General features: G+C 47.5%; 1 protein-coding gene across 6 annotated transcripts in view; it reads right to left on the bottom strand.

Moving 5' to 3' along the window:
* TRAF3IP1 (TRAF3 interacting protein 1) overlaps positions 1-20,586 on the bottom strand; it is an 82,675-nt gene extending 62,089 nt beyond the window's left edge. For 4 of the 6 annotated variants that reach the window (XM_026446878.1, XM_026446881.1, XM_026446880.1 and 1 more), the window contains exons 1-7: positions 20,321-20,547; positions 15,677-15,745; positions 15,083-15,244; positions 12,254-12,397; positions 11,741-12,157; positions 8,211-8,282; positions 7,087-7,162 (exon numbers count right to left, since the gene is read on the bottom strand). In XM_026446878.1, coding sequence (XP_026302663.1) covers positions 7,087-7,162; positions 8,211-8,282; positions 11,741-12,157; positions 12,254-12,397; positions 15,083-15,244; positions 15,677-15,745; positions 20,321-20,443 — 1,063 coding nt within the window. In that variant the 5' untranslated portion in view covers positions 20,444-20,547. Of the gene's footprint in view, positions 1-7,086; positions 7,163-8,210; positions 8,283-11,740; positions 12,158-12,253; positions 12,398-15,082; positions 15,245-15,676; positions 15,746-20,320 lie in introns of all 6 variants that reach the window. The other 2 variants (XM_026446877.1, XM_026446879.1) reach the window with 2 other exon arrangements.
* Between the last annotated feature and the right edge of the window lie 782 nt (positions 20,587-21,368).

The following is a 21,368-nucleotide window of genomic DNA, read 5'->3' as shown; positions in this document are numbered from 1 at the left end:
AGTGAGCTATAATCATACCACTGCACTCCAGGCTGAGTGACAGAGCAAAGCCTTGTTTCAAAAATACACACAAGAAGCCGGGTATGGTGGCACACACCTGTAGTCCCAGCTACTCAGGAGGCTGAAGCAGAAGAATCACTTGAACCCCAGGAAGTGGAGGTTGCAGTGAGCTGAGATCATGCCACTGTACCCCAGCCTGGGCAACAGAGTGAGACTGTGTCTCAAAAAAAAAAAAAAACAATATATATATATATATATACACACACACACACACCCACGTTTAACTGTACATTAAGCAAAATGGCAAAAATGTTAGAACTAGTGAATCTGGGTGAGAGGTATACGGGCATTAGTTGTACTATTCTTTCTATTTTTCCATATTTTTCACAATAAAAACAGATAAGTAAGCAAAAATGAAATGAGGGAAACTAAGCAAAATAAAGACATGGCTTAATGTTCCAGAAAAACTTGGAACTGTCACACAATTGTAAAGCGAACAAAGCATGCCTTACAGTTTACCTAACAACTGGAGTACAGGAAGAAATTTGTTCATGTTTTGAAAAAGAAATGGATAAATTCCTTGTTGAACTCTTTAATCCACCCAAAAAACCAAAATAACAATAAAACACACAAATTCTCTGATGATGACCCAAGCTACGGGCACAGGGTTCACAAGGGCCGGGTCAGTCAGTGCAACAAAGGCCAGCTTTGACAATATGAACTTTTCCTTGAAGCACTAAGAAGGAAAGGTACTGTGAGGACCGGCTCGTTAATCAGACCCAATGGCAGTGCAGTGCACCAGGGTTCACCTCCAATGAAGAAATTAAGGAACTGTAACAAATGCCAGCAAACTCTGAATTCCAAATGTTAAACCACAGCCACTGCAAGATAACACCTGCAACTACGAGGACAGAGACCCCCCACGCCCCCGCTGTGGCAGGACCCCAGGGGAGCAGGGCCAGGGTCAGGGGAGGAGAAAGAGGGACCAGGAGTCTCTCCAGAGCCCAGGCTCTGCTCCTGGCCGCTGTTCCCAATCCCCCGCACCGCCACCCACCCCTACACCACCACCCAAGAACAGCGGGAGACTCTGCTCCCCAGCAGGTGGCATCAGGTTCCATCCCAATCTCTGCAAAAAGCTCAACCCAGAAACCACGTTTGCAGTTTGTGCTTCTTACTGCCTAGGCTTGTGTTATCGTCACAAGTGTCGATATTACCTATAAAGTCCTCACTACCTGTCTGGAAAATGCTTTCAATTTGTTCTAAATTCGTTGCCCGTCTCAAGATGAGCGCTGTCTCGCCCTGATCCGGGGCTGGCAGTTCAGCTGAGGTGATCTGTGATAAAGCAGGTTAGACCGCGGCATGCCTGGGACGAGCCACCACCTTATGGACACCTCATTCACCTTCAAGGCAGGTATCTTTACCCCCATTTACGACGAGGAAACTGTGGCTCAGAGAACCCCCTCATGTGGCTGGCTCAAGGCCATGAGGTGGGTAAGCAGGAGGTGGGGAGTCGCCCCTGTGGCCTCAGAGATGGGGTCCTAGCTAGCCGAGTGGGGGCTACCAGGAGTCCACCCCTCAGCCTTTTGCCACTGCCTACTGCCCTCTCCTGCAGTGCAGGATTGCAGTGTGCCTGGGTGTTTCCCCACAGACTCCTAGGGACAAGGAAAGCTCCCACAAAAAGAAAACATACATCACCAAGATGTGGCTGAACGGTAACATGCATGCCCGTGTGGCAGGGGCTCTCTTCAGTGGAAACACCCTGCTCCAGCTCAGTCACCGTTTACTCCACCATCCCATGCTACTGAAGACCCAGACAACTCCCATGTAGTCACCCTACTTGGAATAAAATAACCATAGATCATCTTTCACACTGCAGCTGCTGTACCAAGCACACCTACTCCTGGAAATGCCAGCTCTGAGGGGAACGCACACGGAGAAAGAAGGATGTGCTCATCGGTATTCCAGCTACGCTTCAGAATTTGTAAAAGTCAGACAGATATAAGGCAAGTTGGGCCAGCAAAAATTTCCTCTTCCCCTGAAGTCTGATTTTACACTATTTTTTCCTAAAGTGCCACTGGAGAATTCTAATATTTCTGAAGAATTCCGTCTGAAGTCACAGATGACGGTAGTTACTGATACTGAACCAAGGACCATCCCCTCTGAGGCAGCAGGATGAGGGCTGGGCATGCCCGCCACACACTGGCCTGAATGTGATAGGCTGTGACAGGCCAGCTTCCCAATGTGCCTAACAAGCACTTTGAACACCTCTACTACGAGCATTTTCTGAAGAATAAAGCAGAGCAGGATGAAGACATAAAAACCGTTTCTCTGTGTCATCACCCACACCACTGTGAGATCCCAACAGCAAGATTAAGAGAGCATTTTGACTGAAGTGTAAAAATAATCTATGTATAAAAAGCCACATAATTAACTTAAAGCTGAGTTAATAAAGTTATCATATAACTTAACATATTAAAGCAAATAAAACCTCAAGTTATGTCCAATCTTCAGTACATCAGGAAAAAGTCTCATGAACATTAAAGTAGTTAGAATAATTTTTTAACAGTGTATAACTACATTGAGATAAAACCATTCACAATAAAGTGATGAGGAATTTAAACTAAAGAATATATTTTCCTTACCTATTTCTGAAGTTGTCGTTTCCTGATTTGGCTCATTATTTATTCCAGACACTACGGAGTCTAAAATTTTAGCTGAAATATTATCCTCCTTCCTTCCTGACATAAAATAGTTAGCAACAGATCAAAATATTATAAAAGATTTTGTGTTTGGTTGTTTTAGTTGGGATTTATAAGGGTTACACCAAGGTCACCAGCAAACTGTCTTGTCAACTAAATGGTCAGTTCTCAGCCTCCACATGACTCCCCTCATTACAGCTTGACAAGAAACCCCCTCTCCTTCCCTAACACTTTCTTCCTCTCCAAATTTCCCTCCAACTTGTTGGCCCTCTATTTCCTTTGCAAGGATAATCCTCCCTCCTCCTCCTCCTCTTCCTCCTCCTCCTCCTCTTCCCGCTCCTCCTTCTCCTCCTCTTCTGACCTGGGGGACCACAGCAGGCTCCAGAGTTCACCACGCCCTTCCTACCTACACACGCCCCTGGACCCATTACTGCACAAAGGTCCATGTCCGTAAACACCGCTTGTATGCTAGAACTCTCCATTTTTTGTTTTTCCCTTCCGTTTCTCCAGCTCTCTCCTGATCTCCAAGTCAATACCTCCAGCTGTCTACTAGATGTTTCTACTTGGTTGGTCCACAGCCATCTCAAATTTGTTGTCCAACACAGAATTCCTAACACTGCCACCCATTCCACCAATCAGCGTCTCCCAGAACCTTCCATGTCAATAAAGGCCAGGCCACCCCCTAGGAGCCCAGACCCCCCCAGAATGAATCTCATCTTTGATTTCTTCATTCAAACAAGTGGTACCCCACCCATCAGCACAGTAAACCCAACCTGCTCTCAGCGCTGGCACTCTGGTCCCAACCCTCACCTCCTCTCATCCAGATGCCACGGCCCCTCCTCACTGCTCTGCAGCCTTTACTCCTGCCATGCCACAGTTTTAAAAGGAGGAGTTCTAAAACCTAAGTCAAATCTTGCCTCTGTGCTGCTTAAAACTCTTCAAGTACTTCTGTGTGCACTCACTGTAAACCACACAGCTGCTATGGACCAGGACCAGCAGCTCTGGGACCAGCAGCTCTGGGCCCTGCTTCCTGGCCCAGTCCTTTACCCTATCACTGTTCCTCTCTCCACCCACCTCACCACTCACATACCTGCATGTCCTCCTTCACCCAAGTCAGCTCTCTGTCCAGGTGTCCTCCCTCGGAGAGGCCTTCCCTGCTCCCGCCCCTCATCCCTGCTCCTCTTGGCTTCATTTTCCTTGAAGATTCATCACAAACTAACATGCACATATGTACCCCTGTGTTCTCTTTATTATCATAAATGTCTGCAGAATCATTGAAAGAAAACTCAAATGGACAATTTAAGCCTGTGATTGATTCAGGGTAGGAAATCCTCACTCGGCCAGGGGCAGCGCTGCATGGGGCCAACATGCCCCTTTGCCCCCTCTCCACTCTGGCCAGAAGGCAGTGTTCTAGAGCTCAGGCCCCAGGTCAAGAAGGGCCACACCTATGCCAACCACCCCCGCAGACCTCCACATGCTCAATGACCAAGTAGAAGCAAAGGACCAGGCAGTAAAGGTCTCAACTCTCAACATTCACTCACAGCCTCCACTATGGTTCACTGAGCTTACCGAGCTGTTTCATGCTATGTTCCTTCTTAGCTTTACAGTAGGAAGAGTTATGTTCTTTTTCAGGGGAAAGACTATTTTCACTGGTTTTAGGGTCCCTTCTTCCTGACATAAAACAGCACAATGAAAATATATATTAAACGTAATCTGTAATGTAATGTAAAACCCAGTTAACAAACAAATGAAATTAAAATGTACTCAAAAGGCAAAGTGATCAGCTCTCTATGCACTACTTAGAAATAAGCAAACATTATAATATTCTTGGGCAGAATGCTTTCTGGATTCTGCAGGGATTCCAGAATGACTTTAAGAGTCTAAGTATGTTTACCAATGTGATACCCTCACACCCTGTAGTAAAGGCTCATTCATCCCCTTAAGCAGAACACAGAGCTCCAGTGTCTCACACACCTCCGGGTACTGGGCATTTGCCCAAATGTGAACCTACTTAAGCAAGGCAGAATGTTCAGGCAGAGTGCCAGCTTTGCTGGGGGACCCATAGGGAGGTCAGTGCCCAGCTAGCAGGAGAGGAAGACAAGAGTCCACTGAGCTGTTGACAGCTCAGGGAATCTCAGTGTCAAAAAGCCCATAAATGCCTGGTAAGAAAATCTCTTAAGATCATACAAAAGAACCCTAGAGCACAAGCTCACCAGCAAACACAGATGCACATATCGCAGTGATTAGAAAAGAAAGGCGGATGATCCAACTGCCTGCTTAGGAAAGCCAAAAGAATCAACAAAAGAACTACTGGATTAAGAGGCAACAACAGGCCAGGCACGGTGGCTTAGGGCTGTAATCCTAGCACTTTGGGAGGCTGAGGTGGGCGGATCACTTCAGGTCAGGAGTTCAAGACCAGCCTGGCCAACATGGTGAAACCCTGTCTCTATGAAAAATACATAAAATTAGCTGGGCGTGGTGGCATACACCTGTAATCCCAGCTACTCGGGAGGCTGAGGCAGGAGAATCGATTGAACCCGGGAGGCAGAGGCTGCAGTGAGCCAAGATTATGCCATTGCACTCCAGCCTGGCGACAGAGTGAGACTCCGTCTCAAAATAAATAAATAAAATAAATAAAATAAAATAAACCAGTGAGCAACCACTGTGACCAACAGACATACCCAAGCACATGCAACGTGTTCTCGGAAGAGGGGAACACCCTCACGAAGCTGAAGTTAGAGGTGTCTAATCTTCCTAAACTAATGAATGCATATATTCAACACAAATCCAATTAAATTCTGAGACGTTTGTTTATTTTGCAAGAGTGGAATTCTTGAGTCATGAAGTGCTTTTAAAATTCATCCGGAAGAATAAGCAAATAAGATGGCTTAAAACTTTTCTGAAAAGAACAATGATAGGAAACTAATAGTAAAAATAAAACAGTAGAAGTAAAAAACACCACACACAAAAAAGCCTATAACCCAGACTACAAAAGGCATCACAGAGCAGGAGAGAAGCATTCAATTAAGAAGTGATCCTGAAATTACTGATGAATTATTCTGACAAAATAGATTCAGAGCCTCACCTTATACCATGAAGTAAAGTAAGACAGAACATAAGAAATAAAGTAAAAAAATGTATGACGAAATGCAAATCTTCACCTCTCAAATCTCTGGACAGATTACAAAAAAAAAGATTAGAGGCCTCAGGCACATACCAATTTAACACCCAGGCAAATCAGAAACCAAACCAAATATAATTAGTAGAAACAAACTGGAAAAGAAACACTAATGCAAAAATTGGCAAACTGGCAGATGTCCTTAACATACAGCATGCGCATGCAAATCAGTAAGAACGCAGACTCCAGAAGCAAGAAGAACCCAGGGAAACCAAAGAACAGGCAGGTCAGAGAAGCCCAAAACATTCACACATGACAACAATTACCATTTCACTAGTAATCAACTTTTTGTTTTTCGTCCATCAAAATCAGCATGCCTTTACAACACTGGAGAAGGTGTGGGGTGAAGGGCCATTGAGGGCACGCGGTAGCCATAATGCCATACCCTTTGTGCCAGCCACTGCGCTTCTGGAAACCCACCCCACAGCGTTCAACCAAAAGACAACAAAGGCTTCTAGCACAAAGCTGGTCACAAACGCATTGCTAATTATTGTGCACAAGTGGAACCCTACCATTTAAGCCTCCTTTCTAAGGGAAAAATTCCCACTACTACATCTTGCCACCCTTCTTTAACTTATACAATTTAGGAAAAGGATGATTTTTCAGAAACTAGCACTGCTCATTCAAAGTAACTTCATACTTCAATGAAAAATAAGCCTCCAACGCCAGTGGCCTCCAACAGGGCTTCCCTGCATTTGCCTGACACTGGTGTGTTAGACAGGATTGTGAGGTACTATCCTTCAGCGAACCGTAGGCCAGGCCTGCACGTTCGACTTTTAGCATGACTTCCAATCATAATTTCTGTGGTTTTTAAACACATAAACATTATCTGCCTACATGCTCTACGTCCAACCTGCACGAGGATTAAATGTAGGCTGCCAACGCAAAGGACAGAACTACTGAAATGAAGATGACTAAGTATTTCTGGAAAATGAAAATTTGATCACAACTTTTACATTTCAACACAGATCTCCAGCAAAGAGGGGCTACTCTACCCTGATGTCATCAGCTCACACACTTCTGCACACAGGCATGTGTATGTCACAGCCACAAATCTTCATTATTTCCACACGCTATTCATTCCCAGATACAGCAAGTCTGTTTTCCAGCCACAGGAGTTCTTTCCTACTAGACACTGGGATTAAGACAAAAAAAAAAACAAAAAACTAATATCCATATTTTCAGCTACATACATAAGTTTTGCAGTACCTTCCACTGAATTTTTGGATCGCCGTTTTGTTGTTTTTGTTGTCAATGACTTGGATGCTCTAGTGGAAATCTCAGTCTTAAAGAAAAAAGAATGAAAAGAAATTAATTGATGCATTACACAGCAATATCATAAGCAGGTTTACTTTTTAAGCTCTGCTTGAGGAAGAACAAGTATGAAATCCAGCAATAGTGCCCATATGCTTTAAAAACTCAGTATCACTAAGGACTCAAGAACTGAGAGTGCGAATTAACATGTAGGCCAAAAGCCTTTTCGCAATATATTTAGAATTCCATCATTTTGCGCAGCCCTAAAGAGGTCAACAATCTGCTCACTACACTTTGAGAAACACCGTCTTATCAGTTGTGCTTATGAGGACTCCACTTCTGTTGCTATATACTTAATTACTTAAATGCACTTGTAAGCAACTCTGAAGGTAAAAATTTATACGTATTTAAACAGAACACTAACCAAAGGAAACAGCACATCCTATTCCTCCCTCCACTGGCACAGTTCCAGTCTTACCACCTCTCTCCTCTAACTGGCCCCCCAGCCTCTACTCGATGCCTAACCCAGCTCCCCTGCAGCCTCATGAATACTTCCTGAAATGGGAATTGGACTACGAAAGTTAGCTTCAACCTCTCAGTGGCCCCTACTGCTTGGGATGAGTGTAACCTCCACAAGATGGCCCATGTGGAGACCGTGGCGAGCCCCAGGAAACGCATCGTGGAGTCCTGAACAGGCCAACCAGAGGTTGGAGGGGTCCCTCCCACTGGCCCCATCTGCCTGGTGACTTACGCCTCTTCCAGACCCATCGTGAGTGCCACCTTCCCCTTCTCCCCAAAATGACAACCCTATCACACCACACATCACACTAGTCATATAAAGGCATAAGTAAACCCAGGAGTGCCCCACAGAAAATCAGAGAATACATACCCCCATCTATTTTACCAGGAGGTAAAGCATTTAACTCATTACTTTTACAACCAAATAAAATGGACCTATTACAGATAGGCCATGACCATGTGCTCCCTCCATGCCTCAGTGGACCAGGGGAGCACACAACATTCACTGTTTCAACACAGCTACAAGTTGACATCTCTTAAAGTTATTTTTTAAAGTTTACCTCTGTTTCAGCCTTGGAGTCTTTAAAAGTTCCATCTGACAACTTTTTAGACATCTCCCCTGAGCTTGCTGACTATTAAAAAAAAAAAAAATTCAAACTTCAGAATTATTCCAATCCGTAATATCTAAAAATATGCCAAGATATTTTCTATAACACTGACCAACAGTGAAATCATTCTTCCCATGAGAACACCACATCGCCAGTCCAGCTCTGATGGCCATGATTGCTACTGCTGCCTGCATTCCCCGAGAGTCTCCAAGCCAATGGCAGGGAGATCTCTTCTCATAAGGGCAAATAGGTGGGCAAGGACTTCAAATATTCCTGCCTCTCAGGAAGCTACATGAACACAAATCCCTATGCCACACTGAACTTCCTGGAAACATATCGCAGGGAAAGCCGGGGATCTGGAAGTGAGGGAGGGAATGAACAATACAAACCTCCAACACCCACAGAGAAACTGCTCCTAGCCGCCTCTACTGATCATAGGCTAACTTCATTAACAGAATGGGGCAATTATTTTTAAGCAAAGGCTTCAGACTGTAAGTGAGGAAAGCACTCTCATAACATAAACTACATGAAAACCGTAAACACCATCTCATCTCACGCCTTAAATCACTTCTCTAGAAGACATATCTCAGAGTAGAAGGAGAAGAACACATTATCTTCATTGAGATTTTCCTCCAGGAAGACTGAAAAGCAAAGAAAGCCTGTTCAATATTTCAACCATTCAATGTCCTCATAAGTTAATTATGAAGATATCAGATTTTAGCAGCAGTAATTACCCATGACTGCAGGCTGGGCATTGCGCACATGCTACCCATAAAAGGGGCAGTTAAGAGAGGGGCCTGGGATCCCCACGTGGCCAGTCTAACCTAGCACCTTGTCCGCTCCACTGCACTCTTAATTTTCTGAGTGTTTTCATATCTACTATTTCACCTCTTCTTCGCAAAAGCCCATGAGGTAGCCTAGGATCTCATCAGCCTTTCAACTAGACAGAAATAAAATGGGGAAGAGGATAAAGAATGACTGCGGCAGAACCGGGGTTAGAACTTGAGTCTCTTGCCTCCCCAGCATAGATGTGACTAAGGTCCCTGGGAACTGGGATTCCTTGGGAAGCGCCTCACAGCAGCTCACACCTGCCTGGCGCTTTTCACCAGAGGAAAGGATGCAGCTGCCTCCCAGACCCATGCGGCTCAATGAAGCCCCCAGATTGTCCACAGAAGAGCCTGGCAAGCAAAACCACCACGCGAGATCCACACAAATCTCACGGCAACCAAGCATCAGCTTTACGCAGGAAAAAATCACTTCGCCATGGTCTCAGATGCTTTTAAACAAAACCATCATTATACTTGGCTCTGATATGTTCCCAAATATTAGCCTCTAAGAATTTCTTTTTGTTGTTGTTGTTGTTTGAGACAGTCTCGCTCTGTCACCCAGGCTGGAGTGCAGTGGCGTGATGTCGGCTCACTGCAACCTCCACCTCCTGAGTTCAAACAATTCTCCTGCCTCAGCCTCCTGAGTAGCTGGGACTACAGGCGCACACCACCACACCTAGCTAATTTTTGTAATTTTTTTTTCAGTAGAGACAGGATTTCGTCACCATGTTGGCCAGGAAGGTCTCGATCTCTTGACCTCGTGATCCACCCACCTCGGCCTCCCAAAGTGCTGGGATTACAGGCATGAGTCATCATGCCCGGCTGAGCCTCTAGGAATTTCTTTGGAATGGTTTCTCTCTACTTCAAAAGCCAGTCATCTCATTAGCAGTTTTAGGGAACATAGCGTGGGGACCCCCAATCCGAAGGCCTTGAGAGCTGAGGAACGTTGGCCCCTTCCTAGGCTGCCTCATGCACAGCAAAATACACCAGAATATACTGGTGCCTCAGAAAAATCAGGTCCATGAAAAATACTTTTTCTTACACCTCTAAAAAGGAGCAAAAGATGGGGAATGTCTTTGTAATTTCTAAGACTCATAAGGAAGGCCAGGTTATGACACATATCATACAGTACATTACTCCAGGATGTGCAGTGGAGGGGGAATGAGTGACATTTTAAATAGTAAAACTCCAAAATGCCCCGTAGAACACTACGTTCAATTATGAACAAAACCACAACCTTGCCCGATAGGCACCCCCTATCCCATTGTGACCCACAGATCTCAAAACAGGCTTGTACTGACCCCCACAGGAAAGCCTGGTTCACAGGATTCCCCTCAGGGTCAGTCCTGTGGCGCCCACTCCCCTCCCCTGGGCAGGCGCACCATGAGACGCAGTGCCACAAGACAAGATGGCTGTCCCAGGAGGAAAAGGCCATGGCACCAACTCAGGCCCTGCCCCTCACTGCCCGTCCGGATCACTGGGCAGATCTGGATCCCTTCCCAACCTCAGTGTCTCCTTCCTAGCAGCTAGAGACAAGACGATTTCCAACATTTCGCAGGATGCTTTGCAATTTCACATCCCCCAGAGAATGGGTGTCTGGGAAAACATCCCCAACACACACGGTGGGTCCAGAAGGAATTCACACATTTAGAAAACAGTTTGAAACCAGTAGGATTTTCTGGCAAACCCTAAATTTACCTGAAAATTTAATTAAACAAGAATTACAGTAAACTCCGGTCTTATTGTGCTTATCTGCTAATGCCTAAAAGCCCCTGAAAGCAGCCCTAATCTTCAATAACTGAGCAATGTCCATGCTCCTAAAGACATCACATGCACAACTCAGACTGCACATAAACACTGCTTGCAATGCTAAGGTGGAGGCTACTCCAAAGCCTTCAGAGCAATACTGAGAGTGACACAAATGACACAAACGACATGCACGGGAGAAGCCACACATCTTAAAACACCTGCGAGACAAGGACAAGAGCAACATGGCAAATCAGCTCAAACTCTGAAAAACGTTGATTTCTCCACAGGCCTGGTGGGGAATCATTAAACTCTAAAAAGAGCAAGCATTTAATAATATTTTCCTGACTTCCCCCTTCAAATTATCTTCTACCACTCCCACATCAAAATTCCATAAAGGGAGACCTCAGAAACCACTATCAATTGACCAATTTCATCCAATGTTTCATGATCTGAAAAGCCCATCACCCCTTGCCTGGATGCTCAATCCATTCCACCACCAAGTATTTACTGCAAAGCTGCTATGTGTCAGACACTCTACCAGACTGGGTATCCAACAGTGAATATGAGTGACATCTCTGGCTTATGCTCTTAGGGAGCTTATAATCCAGCAGACTTCTCCCTGGACATGAAGTAGGAAATGGTTAAAAACTCACTGAATAATGAGTTCATAAATGATTGGCTGAACAATAAACTTCTATTAAGGGATGAACAAAAAAACCCAAAACACAACTGACAAGAAATAAGCATCTCTTTGGGTTTCTACTGAGAATCCAAGATTGTCATGATTTTAAATAGGCATAAAAGAAAACCAGTTTCCTAGTCACATTGTAAGAAAGATAAAAATCATGACTGACACCATCACAAACTCTTGCTAAGCAAATGGCAAGGTTTTCAGGAAGACTTTACCTTTTTCTCGGGTTTGTCATGCTCTCTGTTCTTCTCCCTGTCCAGGTCCCGGGAGTGCTCCCCGTTTTTCACTCTCCGTCTGTCCCTGTCCTTCCCTTTGTCTCGGTCGCGCTCTCGGTCCCTGTCTCTCAGTCTCTCCTTCTCTTTTCCCCTCTCATTCTTTCTCTCTGTCTCCTTCTCACGCTCGGAGTCTCTGTCCCGCTCCCTGTTGCCTCTGTCTTTCTGTCGCTCACTGTCTGGCCTGGCCCGGGCTTTGGCTCTCTCTCTCTCCCCTTCTCTGTGTCTGTTTCCGCCATTCTCCTTGGCCTTCCCCTTGTCCCTGTCCTTTTCTCTTGGCTTGCTGTCTTCTTTCAGTTCTTCTTTCTGTTTTCGATCTCTGCTTGTACTTCTCTCTTTTATTTCAGAGTCTCCTCTCTCCTATGAAATAAAAATAAAATCATTCATGAACATTTTTACCTAAGCTACAAAAAGACTCACTATTTCATTTTCAAAGATGTGCGACTTGCAACTCACCTCCGTATTTTTGTGAACTCTGGACTCTTCTTCTCGCACACTCTTATTATCCAATTCCTGAGATCTTGAGGTCAGTGAGGCCCGGCCTTTCACTTCTCCCTTCTCTCCAGCTAAAACCCTCCGTACCGCATCGTCACTGGAGAGCTTGTCATCCAAATGGAAGGAAATGAGGTGTTAGGTGAAATGAGATCCGCACACGTAACAAATAGAACATCGCCATTCAAAGATAGCTCATGAGACAGATTCTCTGTCTACAATGAAATTCAAAGGATAAAATATTTTTTGAACATGTTATTATCACATACAAAGCACAGCATATCTTGATAACTATTACTTTCAACACTTTGGTCATTAACAGTAGCATCCACCCAAGCTAAATGAATCCTGGTTCAAGTCTACCCAAGCTGTCAAATGTGAATGTGTGTATTCAAGGTCAGTACAGCTGACCCATGCCTTAAACTTCTAATGGGATCGTAGAATCCCAGCCATAAGTGCCTTAAGATTTTATCTAACCACCTCACACCCATCAGGATGGCTGCTCTGAAAAAAAACACAAAACAATAAGCATTGGCAAGGATAAGGAAAAATTAAAACTCTCATGCACTGTGGACGGATATGTAAAATGATACAGCCATTATGGAAAACAGTATAACAGTTCCTCAAAAAATTAGGCACAGATTTACCATATGACCCAATAATTCCCCTTCTGGGTATTTATCCAAAAAAATGGAAAACAGGGTCTTGAAGAGATACTTGTATACCCATGTTCATAGCAGCATTATTCATAATAGCTAAAACGTGGGAGCGAACTGTACCATTGACAGTTGAGTGGATAAACAAAATATGGTATATCCATTACAATGGAGTATCATTCAGCCCTAAAAAGGGATGAAATTCTGATACATGCCACAACATGCATAAATCTTGAGAACGTTATATTAAGTGAAATAAGCCAGTCAAAAAAAGGACAAATACTCTATGACTCCACTTAGCCGAGGTCCCTAGAGTAGTCAGATTCATAGAGACAGAAAGTAGAATGAAGGATGCCAGGGGCCGGGGGATGGGACAAGAGGAAGTTAGTGTTTCATGGGGACAGAGTCTGTTTTGCAAGAAGAGTCCTGGAGATGGAAGGTGGTGATGGCTGTACATGACTGAATTTACCAGCACTGAAGTGTACACTTCAACATGGTTAAGATGGCAAATTTTATGTCATAGGGATTTTAACACAATAATAAAATTATGGGGGAAAAAAACTGATCTAATTCAAGCCCCGTCAAATGCAAAAATTCCTTCTCCAGCATCCCTGACAGCCATCCAGAGTGCAGGACACTTCCAGCCAGGAGTCCCACTCACTCAACACACTCATTCCACAAGCACACGCTGAGTGACTGCCGCATGCCCGGCTCCATTTAGGCCAAAGACACGCCATGTACTGGGGACACAGACAAACACAACAATTAAACAACAGGCTATAGGAAGCCTATAGGGGCACCTACGTCGGCCTGGGAGGGAGGAGAGGCCCAGGCTCAAGGAAGCGCTCACAGATGCCACATTGCTGCTGGGTGAGGCTGGAGGAGGAAGGCAGCTCAGGCACCAAGAAGCCAACAGCACCAGGGCAAGAGGCTGACAGGAGACAGCGGGCCAGGGCTGAATGAGGGGGTGCATGGTGACTGGAGTGGAGGGCTCAGGTGTGGGAAACAAGAGAAGGATCTGAAGGGAAAGAAGTAGCAGCAGGTCTCTAGGGGGCTCACAAGCTGTGCCATGGAGCTGGCTCGGCCCCAACGCTACTGGAAGCCGGAGAAGATTCAGCAGAGGAGATAGGAGCCAGATGTGCTTTTGAGAAAGATGAGCAACATAAAGGACCCGGGAAGGGGAGCTGGGGAGTCTAGGCACAGAGGCCAATGTACTGGCAAAATCTGCTTCCAAGTCTCTAAGTTTGCACGCTGGACCTGCACCGGGGGGGACTCCTAGGAGTCGGCCTGACACCACTACGCACCTCCACGACCCACTGCTGTTGAGGGGGCTGAAACCTACCTGTTCCCGTTTGGGTCACATTTAAGGTCAGCCCCCAGCCAATCACCCACTAGGTATGTGAAAAACTGTATTAATCATACTCTCTATACAAGTCCAACCTGCTCCTCCATGGGGGACCACTCGGCCTTCAAAAGAAGGAAGACCCTGGGGAAAGACCTTCTCCAACGTTTGGGCAAACATGGCCCAGACTGGACCTAACCAGAGAAGCCTGAGGCCTGACACCCAAGTTTCTAGCCCAGGGTGAAAAGCTCAGGAAGAAAAAAATCTACTCCCTGTACAACTGAAACAGCAACCAAGAGAGAGAGAAAGGGTGGAAGAGAGAGAGAGGAAGGGCAACAGACAAGCAGATACCAGAGGCTGCAGATGCAGGAAGAGAACAGAGACTCCCATAAGACCCAGGGAAGAAGAAAAGCGTTCCTGCAGCCACTGCAGCCCTGGCTGGAAGCAGCCACCTGTCCTCAAAGGAGCCCCAGAAAGGAGAAAGCCAGAGGCCATGGAAGCCTGGGCCTCCAGCCACCAGACCGGCACACAGTGCCTGCGGGGTTCCCGATTTTATATTGAAAGCTTGCAGAACTTGCGTATAACATACCCTTATTTGTCTTATCATTCAGTTTTAAATTACTCCTCCTGTATCTCTGGGGCTCCAGAAGGGGTGGGATCAGATTCAAAGTACAGTGTTTGACAGACACCACTGAAACTCCTTCCCTAAACCGCCCGCACATATGAGTCCCTCACCCCCGACTACCTTTTACTCAAGTACTAAGTAAGTTCAAAATGCCAGGACAGCAGTAGTACCTTGTTGAGGCAGCATTTTCCAATTATCTGGAGAAGCTCATTTGTTCTTTCAGGCTCATGCCCGGCCACGATTCGGGCTGGTTTGACCAACAGTGGCTCTCCCGACACCATTACAACCACGTCTATGGCCTTTTGTAGGAAGCTAATTTTTGCATCTTTATCCTGAAACATTTCCATTGAAAATATAAATATTACAATACTTTGAAGGGTATGCATTATCTTCAGTATGTTCTACAGGCATAGGATAGTTTCTGTTTACATACAAAACTATTTTTAGATATATAACAAATCTAGAAATACTGACCTTTTACTGACAAAACAAAAACAATTCATTAAAGCCTTTGATTTAGTTGACGGGCTAGCATTAACCTTTGAAATACTAATCCCATTTTTCAGTGAATAAAACTAGCATGATATCCAGTTACCACAATGAGAAAATGAAATGAGAAAGGGTATATATCAATTCATGAATTCACTGACCTTGTATTCCAACCACATGCAGCACAGAAATGACACACGCCACACTACCTGGCCTACAAAAAATCCCATCCGTTAAGGCGAGGGGTCAACAGGAGAAGCCCGACTCAAACCCACCTTCACATTCTCAGACTTCATCTCGGCGTCTGTGTAGAGGCCTTTCATGAAACCAGTCATTCTAATCACCTTCAAGAGAGAAAGAAAAGCCACCGTGTCACCGCACGGACAGCCGCCTCACCAGCCTCATCCACACTCAGCTCCACACTCGGGAGGTGTCAGAATTGACTAGCAGCCCAGACTTGAATCATCCACTTACTCAAGAAATGTCTGATGTCTACTACACGTGTTGTGCAGGGCAGAAGCCAGCCAGATCCTCTTAGAACTCAGGCTGGCTGTGTGGACAGATGGGTAAAGATGACACCATGCAGGTACTAAGGAAGCACTCAGGCTTGGTACGTAATCCACAATCTGGGAGGGGCAGGGGTGGCAGGGAACCCTTCCTGGAGGAATCATACCTAGATGGGGACCAGGCTTACAGAAGAGTTGGGCAAGGGGGCATTTCACATGCACATGCCAGTCATAAGGAAGTCCACATGGCCGGGCGTGGTGGCTCACGCCTGTAACCCCAGCACTTTGGGAGGCCGAGGCGGGCAGATCGCGAGATCAGGAGATTGAGACCATCCTGGCCAACATGGTGAAACACCGTCTCCACTAAAAATACAAAAATTAGTTGGGTGTGGTGGCGCATGCCTATAGTCACAACTACATGGGAGGCTGAGGCAGGAGAATCACTTAAAGCCGGGAAGCGGAGATTGTACTGAGCCGCTACACTCCAGCCTGGCGACAGGGCCAGACTCTGTCTCAAAAAAAAGAGAAAAAAAAAAAAAAGAAAGAAAGTCCACACAAGGTCCAGGACCCATAGAGTTCTGTGCAAGGGAAATGTAGGACAGCAGGAGCCTCAGGACAGAGAGACACTCGGGGCCTGGTACAGAGGCCCTGTGAAGCCACTCAGGGACGTGAACTGAGCCAAAGGACCACAAGGAGGACCTGGAACAGCATTTTACAAGAGTCCTTCAGGTGCAATGGAGGAAATAGATTCCAAAAAGAAAAGGAACTTTGGTTGGGCACAGTGGCTTATACCTGTAATCCCAGCACTTTGGAAGGCCGAGGCAGGCGGATCATTTGAGGTCAGGAGTTCGAGACCAGCCTGGCCAACATGGTGAAACCCCTGTCTCTACTAAAAATACAAAAATTAGGCAGACATGGTGGCAGATGCCTGTAATCTCAGCTACTCAGGAGACTGAGGCAACAGAATTGCTTGAACCTGGGAGGCGGAGGTTGGAGTAAGCCGGAATTGCGCCACAGGACTCCAGCCTGAGCGACAGAGTGAGACTCTTTCTCAAAAAAAAAAAAAAGAAAAGGAATTTCTCAGCCTAGTTTTCTAAGACTAGAAGTTCTACAAAGGTCTTTCCCCTCACCACGTGTCGCAACTCACTTCTTAGGATGGTGGCAGGCTCCACACCCCATTGCTTTGGTTCTCTCCCCAATCACCCCTTCCCTCAGGTAACCTGTACCTCCTAATTAGCCCTAAAACCAGCTTTTAAGACAATGATTTTTTCTGTTCCTCTCAACCCCCCCACCCAGCCAGGGTCCTGGGTTCTCTCAAATTGAAATTTTTTGAAATGTAGTAGGTTACTATAAAATCAATACAATTTGTAGCAACAAGCATTTTGAACAGCCAGGACCCTTACCAGCAGGCTGCATGGTATGTGGTAAGGACAGGTATGCCCACAGCAGTGTGTCCTAGGTCAGCTAATAAAGCACATTTATTACGGAGAGTTGTGTTTTACAAACAAGATAGTCCCATCCTAACGTCAGCCTCCTCTGGAATCAAGCCACAACTCCTTAATTTGCATCAAGTTAGGTATTAATTAATCTAAGAGCTTTCATTCCACACCACGCTATGTAAGAGCTATATTACTATTTTTCTCGAGATGACAGGTAGAATATTAAGAGCATCCTGCATTTCACATTCCTGGAACATTTTCATTTTGTCCCTGTTGAGGTTTTCCCAAGGATGCTGGCAGTTAAAATTGTGAGCAATAGGCTGGGTGCGGTAGCTCATACCTGTAATCCCAGCACTTTGGGAGGCTGAGACAGGCGGATCACCTGAGGTCAGGAGTTCGAGATCAGCCTGGCCAACGTGGCGAAACCCCATCTCTACTAAAAATACAAAAATTAACTGGACACAGTGGCATGTGCCTGTAGTCCCATCTACTCAGGAGGCTGAAACAAGAGAATTGCTTGAACCCGGGAGGCGTAAGTTGCAATGTGTGGAGATTGTGCCACTGCACTCCAGTCTGGGCGACAGAGCAAGACTCCCTCTAAAAAAAAAAAAAAAGTGAGCAATGACTGTAAGTGACAAGAGACATTAACGCCACAGGATCCACACTAGCTTAATGAAACGGGGTGGTTAGTTTAGCTATAGCTAAAATACTAATACAGTAATTTGTGTATAATATTCAGGACAGCAAGGCATTTTCATAAGAGGCTCTTCACCTATTATCTGAAAATCCTTTCCAATGTGTCAGTCATTCTAACATCTTTATCAAGTAGGTGACAATTTATTTATCTTTATACAGGGAGAGAAATCAACTTTGGCATTAGATGAGGAAGTCTATGGGAGAAGAGCAGACCAGTCGTTCCTAATTGGGAACATGCAATTCGTTCCACGCACCCTATCTACCTGGCCAGGAAGGCAATCCCTTTTTTTTTTTTTTTTTTTTGAGAAAGGGTCTTACTCTGTCACCCAGGCTAGAGTGCAGTGGTACAATCACGGCTCACTGCAGCCTCAACCTTCCAGGCTCAAGCAATCTTCCCTACTCAGCCTCCTGAGTAGCTGGGATTACAGGTGCATCACCACACTCAGCTCATTTTTATATTCTCAGTAGAGATGGAGTTTTGTCATGTGGGCCAGGCTGGTCTTGAACACCTGGGCTCAAGTAATCGGCCCGCCTTGGCCTCCCAGAGTGCTGGGATTACAGGCGTGAGCCACAGCACCCAGCCCATATTCCTCCTCCTCTCCCATTAGGATGCCTCTGACCAACCATGTGGTAGTGACTGGACAGCCACCATGAGCTGAGGGCCACCACTGCCCCACAAGGATAAGGCACACTCCCTGCGCCTCCCTCTGCATTTCAGGGCTCTGCATTTCAGTGGGGCAGACAGGACTGGGAGAATAAAGGTTTTGGCAGCCACAGCTATAGCTGGCTGGGCTCACATTGGCTCTTGTTCCCTCTGGGTCAGAGCACGGGTACCTGCCTATTTAACGGGACGGTGGTGATGGGGCACACTGTCCTGCTCCCACCGGGCTATCTACACAGCAGGTCCCCTCCCCACACACTGTCCAGGACAGGCTGTAAGTGCTGCACCAGCTGGGAGAACGTGACCAGGGCTGGCAGTGCCTTGGGATGTGGGTGAATTCGAGAGCATTTTTAGGCACTGTGTTAACACAGAGGCACATGCTCCAGCCCACACGTTATAAGCTAAGGTAGGAGGGCAGACCCAGTAAAGCAAAGTCTGTGCAAGAATAAGGCACCCAACCTGTTGAAAAGAGTGAGAAACAGAGCTTGAGGACCATCACCAGGTGAGGTCATGAGGCCCTGGAAGTCTGCAAGTCCAACCTGAATCCTAAATCCCAAAACATACCTCTGAGTTCCCGCGTGCCCTTGGGTCCACCATGGAAACGGCTGCTGCACCCCCTGCAGTGACGCTCCTAAGAGTTACCAGGGAGTTACCACGAGCCCAGACAGGTCCCCCTCAACAGGGGATGTTTGTTGTGCAATTTCTATGTACCTTACCCAGTGCAGATCACCAGAGCCATACTAATAAGCAAGCCAGGGTCTCCGTCACTGAGGAGCACACCATCCGCAAATGGGGAAAAGCTACAGAGACCACCAATCTCAATCTAGGGCAGGGTGTGCCGCTCTGTTACAGTTTTTCCTGCCAAGTCTCCCTACCACCACCTCCACTAAATTCACCCACAGGCATTTATTAAGCACCCAAAATGTAGTATGGAGGGAAACTTTGGGGCAGAAAGCTGTATAAAAAATATTATTTCCATTCTCCCAGGATTTAGCCTTCCACGTGCTAAATGCTTCAGGGCAAGCGAGAAGGGTTCTGCAGGGTTAGAGGAGGCGGGAGTCACAGAAGCAGCTCTGCCAGGCAGAATGGAAGATGCACTCTAAAGAGACACACGGGCAGGCAGGGAAGAAGTAATGCTCCCCGAAGGCCCGGAGCCGGGGGAGGGAGAGGACCTCCGCGCGGAGGGCGCCGCAGAATTGGGCCTACAGGCCGGGCTCCCGGGCAGGGGCCGCACAGAGCTCTCGCCCCGACCCCGGAACTCATCCTGGCCCCCTACCCGCACCCTGCGTCCGGCCCATACCCGGTCCACACTCGGTCCTGAACCAGTCCCCGACCTGCACCCCGAGCCCGGCCCACACCCGGTCCTAACCCGGCCCCCGACCTGCACCCCGAGCCCGGCCCACACTCGGTTCACACTCGGCGCTGACCCGGTCCCCGACCTGCACCTCGAGCCCGGCCCACACCCGGCCCGGGCCCCGACTCAGGCCCAGCCCCGGCGCCAGACCCACACCTGAGCCCGAGCCGGCTCGCACCCGGCGCCACCCGGCCCGGGCCCTGACCTCGGCGCCCACCGGAACCCCGACCCGCACCTGGCCGGGCCCGGGCCCCGGCGCCCACCTCCGTGATGATGTCGTGCAGGTAGCGGAACGGGGGCTTGCTCAGCAGCTTCTCTGTCAGCGGCGGCCTCCGTATCACCTTCCCCAGCGCCTCCTGCGTCCGCCTCACCACCGCCGCGTTCATGACGGCGCCCGCCGCCCGCTGGCCGCCTGCGTCCTCAGCCGGCACGGCCGAGCCTAAGCCCGGGTTCCTGGCCGCCGCCGGCTCCGCCGCTGCCGCCCCGTCCCGCCAGGACGCGCCGCTCCCGTTTCCATCCCACAGTGCACCGGAGCCCACCACAGCGCCTGCGCTGCCGCCGCAGGGCGTTCGGTCGCTAGGGCTGCGCGGCCTTAGCAACGGACGCGCCGCGGTGCCCCGCCCCCTGCCCGCTGTCCGGCGCCCGCGCAGGCAGTACTGGGGGTTCCGCGGGAGGGGTTTGGGGGCGGGCGGCCGTGCCCGCGCAGGCGTGGCGCGGCGGGGCGGGGAAAGGGGATCTGGGATCCGGCGCCTGGCCGGTCCTCTGCCGAGTGACGGCCTCGGGAAGCGCGTGTTCGCTCGCGTTGGAGGCGACTGCCTGAGGTCTGATTAAGAACAAGGTAAACTCTAAGATCTGTGCCTCCTGTTTCCCAAATCTCAAGGGCTTTTGCAGGCACTGGTTCATCGGAGGGGACGGTACTAAGTTATCCCAAAACACACGGAATAGAAAATACACTGTCCTGGCTGGTACTTAATAAGGCTTCTTAGGCAAGTCACTTGTTTTCTCTGAGACTCTACTTCTGTTCCTACAAAGCAGGGCTAGTGTGCCCCCTGCCTAACCTACCTCCCAGGAAGGTAAATGGTGACTAAATGCTGTGTCGGTGCTCTGAAACCGGGACAAAGCCATGCCCCATTGTCCTACTAGGTGTCTGTGATTCTTTCCCACCTGTCCTCTGTCCATCATGCACAGGCCTACCGCAGAAGTCCTTCTAGCGATTTGAGAGCTCTGGGGTCTGTAGTTCTTCTAATGAACACCGTTATAACTGTTTCTTTTTTTTTTTTTTTTTGAGACGGAGTTTCGCTCTGTCGCCCA

Source organism: Piliocolobus tephrosceles, chromosome 11, assembly GCF_002776525.5.
Source record: "Piliocolobus tephrosceles isolate RC106 chromosome 11, ASM277652v3, whole genome shotgun sequence".
Classification (NCBI taxonomy): Eukaryota; Metazoa; Chordata; class Mammalia; order Primates; family Cercopithecidae; genus Piliocolobus; species Piliocolobus tephrosceles.
This window is presented reverse-complemented; position numbering and strand designations above follow the sequence as displayed.